Source organism: Gobio gobio (genome assembly GCF_949357685.1).
Source record: "Gobio gobio genome assembly, chromosome: 3".
NCBI classification, from domain to species: domain Eukaryota; kingdom Metazoa; phylum Chordata; class Actinopteri; order Cypriniformes; family Gobionidae; genus Gobio; species Gobio gobio.
Window position 1 is genome coordinate 21,190,705 of NC_137099.1, and position 9,273 is coordinate 21,199,977.

Sequence of the window (9,273 nt, forward strand, 5' to 3'; positions counted from 1 at the left end):
TTGTGCCAATGGAGGCCTTTCAGAGCCATCAGATTTCAACTAAAATATCTTCATTTGTGTTCCGAAGATGAACGGAGGTCTTACGGGTGTCGAACGACATGAGGGTAAGTAATTAATGACAGAATTTTCATTTTTTGGGGAACTAAACATTTAATACATCCATTAAGCTATTTAATGGGGGAACAAGTTAAATAGCAAAAAAGTTTCCAAACTTGGTTGTCATGAAAATATCAAAACAGAATTATGTAAATAAAAAAATATTTTATATAAAATATTTTATATTTTATTTTATATTTTATATAATTTTATATAAAATTATAATACTTAAAATATTTTATATAATTATATAATTATGTAATTTTATATTTTTATATGAAATATGTTATATATTTTATATACAATATTTTATATATTTTTATATTTAAAAAAAAAAAAAAAAAATATATATATATATATATATATATATATATATATATATATATATATATATATATATATATATATATATATATATATATATAAAAAAATATATAAAATATTGTATATAAAATATATATTTTTTTTTTTCCGGACCCATAGGCTACATGTTCCTGAAAAATGTCCTACGGTCTCTGAAACTGAGTAAGAAGAGATACTCAAGTTTCACTGACCACTAGACAATTCAGTCCCCTGATGAGACAGCGCCCTCGTGTGGTCGAATACGTGACAGCTTGAATATTTATGAAATTGAGAACGGGTAAAGGGGTAAACCTAGCCTGGGTAAACCTTTTCAAATATACCAAATTATATATCATATATCAAATTTTCATGAATAAAAGTTCCTTTAAATGTTCTTGAATGGACATTCTTCTACAACATAAAACCACAAGTGTGTTTTATTTTATTTTTACTTAGCCATAAAATGTATTTTGATCCAAAACACTCCAAACCGCAAGTAATTAGCCTACCTTCTGAAAATAAAATAAAATAAAATTGGCTACTTTTTAAAGCATTTTAGGCTATTCCATAAATAGGACGATCCGTCTACTGCATCAAATTCAGTTGGATTTGATGTATTTTTGTTATTTGTGTTGAAATCTGAAATGATCTTATAAATTGGCAACTGACTGGTGAGTCAGTCTTCTGGTCAAATATACAGTAATTATGTAAATGCATATATGTGGTCGGTGGCTCATTGTTTTTAAAACAACTATTATAGATGTTTCACAGTCAGCAATTTATTTGTCCTCTAGCGCTGTTTCAGGTGCTTAGGCTACATGCTGATTTACAGCCAGACCTCCATAAATTCACAAAGCATTAGCTACATTATCACCAGCTGTAGGTGGTGCAGCCCCTTCATACTAGTAAAAGGTCATTAATGTCAGGCTATAGTGACTCACGGAAGGCTGTTAGTCTGGCTTTATCCTGGTCGTGGATGCCCTCGTCTCCTTCGGGGATTTGCTCTGGAATATCTAATCCTCCTCTTTTTCCTTTCTCCATCAGAGAACTTCTATCACTTCTGCTGCTCTCACTGCGAAAAGCAGAATCCAGGCTCTCCGTGTCAGGAGACTGAGGTCTGGTTCCTTTTTGAGGCATCCAGCATCTCTGTTCTCGGCCGCAGTCTGTGGAAAAACCTCGAAGAGAGATGAGATCTGGATCTCCAAGTCTCGATGAAGGGTGTTGAATGGCCGGGAGCCGCACAGAAGCCACCGTGGACATCCTGACTGAAATGTTTACGTTTTAATACAACTCTCCCGGAAAGCCCTTTTCCAAAGTGCGTTACGCACGAAGAGATTCAATTAGATAACTAAATTGCGCATCGAACTCAGTCGTTTTATAATGGCTTAAATGTTAAAAGTTCCGTGTTGTACAATGTTGAAGAACTTTTATGAGAGGAGATTCTGTCTGCCTACTGTTTCACAAAAGAGAAGCCAAGTTGCCCTTAGCAACAGCAAGCGCTCGCGCCAAGGGTTGCAGGTTACGCAAGCAAATCTTAAATGCGCGTTCATACAGGAGTGTTCATACATGAGACATAATGCACATTTTTAAATTGTAGCCTAAATGTAATAAATCCTAACCCAACCCGTAAAAGAAAACGTTTAGCATGTTCCTAATCATTTGAGGTTTTGTCAGATTTAATTCCCTTTTGGGGTCCGTTTTGTCTCCAACAACCTAACAAATTATTTTAATTAAATGGTACTTGTATGAGGTTTTATTATCAATTTTTATTTTAAGTGTTCAAATACTGCTTCATAAATAGGCTACTACTTTTTGGCCTACTGTAGCCGATGTAACAGAAAGCCGTTGTGTATTTTAATCCAATAATCATAAACATATCCTCCTGGGACCCAGAATTTTTTATTTATTTATTTTTTTTTTCATGTTTTTTTTTTCATTTTTCATTTCATGTTTTTCATGTACATTGTTTAGAGCATAAGAAACAAATGGGGGTGGAACATTTTTGGAAAATATGTATGTTCTGCTATGTCCTCTGCAGTGGACACCAGAACGATGATTCTCAACTATGAAAGATATAAGGGAATGATTTGATATACCATTTTACTTTATGCAATATGAGGATAAAATGGCCATACAATGTATATATAGGCTGCACTGCATCTAATTTGCAGATGAATGTTTTCTGCATTAACATTTTCATAATACTATCTAATATTTCATAGGAATATGTAATTTCTTTGCCTATTCACTTGTTGTGTCTCCCAAAATGCCTGATAAACATGATTTAAATCCTAGTGTCCACTACAATGGGCATGTATGAAATCAATGCATTCCCCAAACCCCATAACATTTTCCTGCAATGTTGAATTATAACAAACAATTTGAAAATAATCTGATTTATATGATAATTAAAAATATGATCATATTTCCATAAGAGTGCTAAATTGAATCACTAAACTAATGTCAGTCATTTTTAAAGACAGAGGAGAAGTTGGAGAAGAGGGAGAATGTTTGGATGACCTCCAGACTCAAAACTGTGACATGTATGGTGTCAGAGAAATCCACTAAAATATAATGTCCACTACAATGGACAAAAGTTTATTCCTGGGTCTCATATTACACAGTATGTCCCACTTTATATTCTAAGTAAACCCACCTACTTGATTTAACTAAATAAAATGCAAACATCCTCAGTAACAGAAACAAACACTTGTCAATCTGGCGTGTTTATTAATGTCTGAGCATAATATTCCAGCTTCAAGGGAGAGAGAAAGTGAATAAAATAATTGTAATCCTGTGACTGAGGAAATTTGAGCTGACGTATCAGTCCTGCTGGCACCCAATCAAACTCTCATTGTGTTGTTAATAAGAGTCTCCCGCATTGTTTTTAGTAACATTCAAAACTACTTAAGAAGAATACGGCTGTAGCCGACTGTAGCCAGGCAACAGACTTAACTAACAGACTGAGGGGGAGAAGAAATGGGCAAGTGGTTTCAAATATCTAAAACTGCAATCAAAATGCGCAGGGGTCTGTGCTCTGAACGCATATCGTAACACTCTTGTAGAGTGTTACGATAATATCCATGTTATATACAGTAACAGCAATAGGCCTATTACTCACAAGTTTCCACAAAAATGAATTACTCAGAACGAACATGTGTGAACACACAAACAATTAGCATCCAAACTTTGAAGTTGTTGGGTATCAGGCAGTAGCACGTTAATACGAAAGTATTTCAGCATTGTGCTTAAATGATAACAATAAATAATAAATGTAATCTCATTTGCCACTATGCAATAAATCAGCGTATCATTATAAATAGCTGCAGAAGACGTCCTGTGTATTTTAGGACAGTCTGTCACGTGACACAGGTGTGCAGGTCAATGAGATCAGCAAAAGTGAGATGGATTTCTTCAAGCATTTTCTTGATAAATTTTCCTGTAAATATCAGGAGGCAAAATGCGTGAAATGCCGTTCAAAAGTCTAACATTGTGAAACAAATTAATTGTGACGGTTAATTGTGGCATTACAAAAACTCTGGGGAGAGATTATTGCGAATACCTAGAACTGTACTTTTTCTTTTTTTTATCTTAATGTAATTGTGTCTCTTGTATTTTTAGGGCTATTTACCTTTGAATACTAATGTGAATCTATACAATCAAAAGAATTTGAAATATCACAATGCTTAGACCTGTAACTATAGACATTTACGAATATGCTGCTACAGTTTAATCCTGGAAGCATAAATTAGGGTAGAGTGGGGGAAAACGCCCCCCTTAAGGAAAATGTGACATTACAGTGAAACAAAACATAAATGTGACTTGAATTGCCATCCCGGTTTTGAGTGACTATGGCAGGAGTTATTCACCAAATATTAAAATTGCACAGCCTTCATAATTAATTAGTATTTTGACTGAAAATATTTTTGTACAAAGGGGGCGTTTTGCCCCAGCGGTGGGGTAAAACGCCCCCCAAGGTGGGGTAAAATGCCCCCTTTCTTCCCAACCAGTTTGCTTCATAGATCAACAGCAAAATGAGCAGACTATAGTTTTTAATCTCTCAAAGTAAAAGGCAAGTAATGTATCAACATGTATATATATTAATATTTATTTGAGGAATATCCAAAATATCCAAATTTTTACCATTTATATTTATATATAAGCCATGCAAACAAATATGTTGTAATAAATAAATGAACATTAATTCATTAGCCATTCACAGCCATTTTAACATTTATATTTATACATATAACTAAGCCATGCAAACAAATATGTTGTAATAATAAATAAACAAATAAATAAATATATACATAAATAAACATTAATTCATTAGCCATTCGCAGCAATTTTACCATTTATATTTATATAACTAAGCCATGCAAACAAATGTGTTGTAATAAATAAATACATAAATAAACAAATAAATACTAAATAAACAAATAAATAAATACATACATAAATAAACTTTAATTCAGTAGCCATTCACATAATCTAATATGTTATTATAGTAATTATGATAGAGAGAAACTATGCCCTTTGGGGGGCGTTTTACCCCTCAGCGTAGGGGGCGTTTTACCCCACAAGCTATGACTTTAAAAAAAAAAAAAAAAAAATTAAGAAATAATTATATTTCTTATAAATAACATTTCCTCTCAAACTACAGACTTCACTATTCATCTATCATACATCACTGTGATATCCTGCAGAACAATATTCTCTTAAACACTTGTTTACTAATATCTGAAAATTATAGCACTTAGCATGTAATCCTCTTCTCTTCAAATACGTCGCTGGTGTCAGCTTCTCCAAGGAGATTTGTTTATCCCCGTTGTCAACGAAGTGCATAGCAACAGTGAAAATATATCTTGACTCCCTCTAGTGGTTATTTTGGGAAAAACAGGTGGGGGGCGTTTTACCCCAGGGGGGCGTTTTCCCCCACTCTACCCTAATACATAATTTAGTGAGCAAGGCCTTATTTTTTATATATTGCATTTTATTTAACAGTTTAGGCCTAATTTATTCCATATAATATTCCTCTAGGAATGCTTTCGGTGCAAGGCATGGTTCTGTGGTAAAATGGCTTCTCAATAATATATGTGAGAAATAAAATGTGTCCTTTAAATGTCCTTAATTCCATGACCCAGGACATTAATGAACTTGCGCGAGACTCTTGGCCTGTGACACGGGATATTTATTCAGCTGTGAGTTTCTGTTTGGTCCCTCGTTGATCCATCATCTGCTCCTCTCGCGATAATGAGTCTGGATATATTGAGAGCAAACACGAGCACTCGTCCATTTGAAGGGGCGTCGCTGGGGGTTCTTTTAGGGTGGTGAGTTCTTTCGTGGTGAGATTGTCTTCCAGGAGATAGGACATCATGTCTGACGCAGTGGTCAGCTTCTTGAAGGATTTCTTGGCCGGTGGTGTGGCCGCTGCCATTTCCAAGACAGCAGTGGCCCCCATTGAAAGAGTCAAACTGTTACTGCAGGTACGTTTTAAAATCCTAATGCATAATTTCAGAATTATACACTCTAAAAAATGCTGGGTTGTTTCAGCCCATGTTCGGGTCAAATATGGACAAACCCAACCGTTGGGTTTCAAATTAAACCAACGGTTGGGTTTGTCCATACTTGACCCAAAACATGGGTTGCAACAAACCAGCATTTTTTTGCCTATCCTCATAAATGCATTAGAAAAAAGGTACAGTGAATGTGTATGGCAAGTTAGTTTAGTTTAAAAATGTTTCATTAAAATAAATGAATCAAACATAATAGACCAAACAGGAGTTTTGCTTATTATTCATATACAAATCATGGCGCTGTCCATGGTGCTACTTTATAAAGCATTACTATGAACTGACAAAAAGTGCAATTTCAGCACAGAGTAAGTTTAATTAATGTTTGATTAATGTTATTTGGTCATTTAAATGGTGCTTTTCTAAAAACAACAACAACAACAAAATATATATATTTTTAAATGTTTAATAAAAATGATTAAATATATTTAAATATTTGACCTTGTCGACTTCCGTCACTGTTTCCACCAGAGTTTATAAAGGCCAATCATGTGGGTTAAGATCGTGACTGTGAAGAGCAACGATATTTGGTGTAAGTTTAAGGTTAAAAATAGTCTGGAGGCTGCAACCCAATACTTAAACCCCACGCGCAAGTGGGGTGTGACGCCAAGTGCTGCTCGCGCTTGTGGACAGACTGATCCCCAAGTGAAAAAAAATCACACTTTTTTTATTTATTTTTTGTGTATACAAAACTTATACAAGAAGATCATGCAACACTGACACATGGAAATAAATGAAATTACAGCTCAAAAATCCATATCCCTTTAATTCACATCTACCAATCCAAACTGTGCTGCTTCACAGGTCCAGCATGCCAGCAAACAGATCACAGTTGAGACACAGTACAAAGGCATCATGGACTGTGTGGTGAGAATTCCCAAAGAGCAGGGATTCGTGTCCTTCTGGAGAGGCAATCTCGCCAACGTCATCAGATACTTCCCCACACAAGCCCTCAACTTTGCCTTCAAGGACAAGTACAAGAAGATCTTCCTTGGAGGAGTGGACCAGAAGACCCAGTTCTGGCGTTACTTTGCTGGTAATCTGGCCTCTGGCGGTGCCGCTGGTGCCACCTCTTTGTGCTTTGTCTACCCTCTTGACTTCGCCAGGACAAGGCTTGCTGCTGATATCGGCAAAGCAGCAGGGAGAGAGTTCACTGGTCTTGGGAACTGCATTTCCAAGATCTTCAAGTCTGATGGTCTTAAGGGTCTCTATCTTGGATTCAATGTGTCTGTCCAGGGCATTATTATCTACAGAGCTGCTTACTTCGGTGTCTACGATACAGCTAAAGGTAAGCAACTATCGGGGAACATCTGACATGGATCAAATCAATTGCTTGTTAAAAAACAACTCGGTGACATTGCCGAACTCTATCACTTAGGTATGCTGCCAGACCCCAAGAACACGCACATTGTCATCAGCTGGATGATTGCCCAGACTGTAACAGCTGCCGCCGGTATCATTTCATATCCCTTCGACACCGTCAGACGTCGTATGATGATGCAGTCGGGACGCAAAGGAGGTAAGCCAAAGGACCATGCCATTTTGGCACAAACGAATGTTCTATGTGTATGATTTTGTGTAATGACCTGACGGATCATTTTCTTTCCAAAAGCGGACATTATGTACAAGGGCACAATCGACTGCTGGAAAAAGATCACCAAGGATGAGGGTGCCAAAGCTTTCTTCAAGGGTGCCTGGTCCAATGTGCTCAGAGGCATGGGCGGCGCTTTTGTGCTGGTTCTGTATGATGAGATCAAGAAGTACACATAAACATTCTCCATCCATCATGTCGATTCCATCAAGAGAACCCCTGAGCACTGTGTATGTCTTAAGTGTGTAGAGTGTTAACAACCAGGGCGAATTAGGGAAAGTGTACTTAGCTAAGCTGGCCCCAGGGGTGGATTGTGATCATGTGATCGTAGCCACTGAACCCTCCACCACTACACTTGTAAATATATTTAACTCTACCTACTGCCCCTCAGTTACAGATGACATTCAGTCAGGTCAGATTGAAAGTGATCTTTCTTTTCTCATTTATTTATTTGAATCATCCCTCGAAACTCTGAGAGTCTACATGTTCTACAGTGGCTCTTCTCTTCTGTAGCTATCTGAACACTCCCAGACCGAAGCAAGGGGCTTCAAATCAGCCGGAAAGCTGATTGTCTTGTGGTTTACTCCACCTTATGTGTTCTTTTAATAAGAATAAAGCTGAAAATACAACTTCTGTTCGGTGTTTGTGGTTTCTTTCTTTGACATTATTTCTTACTGCCTGATTTTATGATGATAAGTTTTGTTACAGCTCAGTAATAGTGTTTTCACAAACATATAAATGAACAGAATTAATGAAGAAAAACTGTAAACATTTCATTCCCATATTACATCAAATACGGAATATACAGTTTTTGGGGATGTTTTAAAGACATTTTGTAAAGAAATCAGTACTTTTATTCAGCGGACGCATTAAATTGGTCAATAGTGACAGTAAAGGCATTTATAATGTTACAAGTTTTCGATTTCAAACCAATGCTGTTCTTTTGAACTTTTTATTTATGAAACAATCCTGCAAACATGTATCAGGGGTTCCACAAGCAGCACAACTCTTTCCAACATTAATAAGAAAATGTTTCTTGAGGACCAAAACCGCATATTGCAATGATTTCTGAAGGATCATGCGACACAGTAGCCTGGATGCCAGCCGAACTTAGCCCCGCCCACAACATTTTTATTCTGACTAGAATTGAGTATGACGACGTCAGGCTAGCGACACAGAAGACTGCTGAAAATTCAGCTTTGCTATCACATACATAATTTACATTTTAAGAAGTATTTTGCAGAAAATAGCTATTTTAAATCATAAAAATATATTTTATTTTTGATAAAATAAATACAGCCTTGGTGAGCATAAAACACTTCCAAAAACATAAAAAAAAAAAAAAAACCCTGAACAACCACAAACTTTTCTTTTCAACGGCAGTATATAGATAATATAATACAATTAATTATACAATTATATTATAAGGCTAATATACACTGCTCAAAAAAATTAAGGGAACACTCAATCATCACAGTTTAACACCAAATCAGTTAAACTTCTAATATCACTCTGTCCAATTAGGAAGCATAAGGGATTCTGAATCAATTTCAACTGCTTTGGTGCAAATTAAAGTGACAACAGGTGCACTGGAGAGGTAACGGCTAGTCAACCCCCCAAAAGGGAATGATTTTGCAGGTGGTGGCCATAGACAAATGTTCTCTCCTGATT

General features: G+C 36.0%; 1 protein-coding gene across 1 annotated transcript; it reads left to right on the forward strand.

Moving 5' to 3' along the window:
- Positions 1 to 5,656: 5,656 nt before the first annotated feature.
- slc25a4 (solute carrier family 25 member 4) lies at positions 5,657 to 8,925 on the forward strand. The gene is made up of 4 exons (XM_079813078.1): positions 5,657 to 5,924; positions 6,816 to 7,299; positions 7,390 to 7,530; positions 7,624 to 8,925. The coding sequence occupies exons 1-4, from the start codon at positions 5,814 to 5,816 to the stop codon at positions 7,779 to 7,781; spliced, it is 894 nt and encodes a 297-aa protein (XP_079669204.1). The 5' UTR covers positions 5,657 to 5,813; the 3' UTR covers positions 7,782 to 8,925.
- The last annotated feature ends 348 nt before the right edge of the window (positions 8,926 to 9,273 follow it).

What these genes read in the sequence shown, in the direction of transcription:
- slc25a4 (XM_079813078.1), top strand. Translation starts at nt 5,814, where the DNA reads ATGTCTGACGCAGTGGTCAGCTTCTTGAAGGATTTCTTGGCCGGTGGT. An exon ending in GAGTCAAACTGTTACTGCAG is followed by an intron (nt 5,925 to 6,815) that starts GTACGTTTTAAA and finishes GCTGCTTCACAG; the next exon opens with GTCCAGCATGCCAGCAAACA. An exon ending in GCAGTCGGGACGCAAAGGAG is followed by an intron (nt 7,531 to 7,623) that starts GTAAGCCAAAGG and finishes TCTTTCCAAAAG; the next exon opens with CGGACATTATGTACAAGGGC.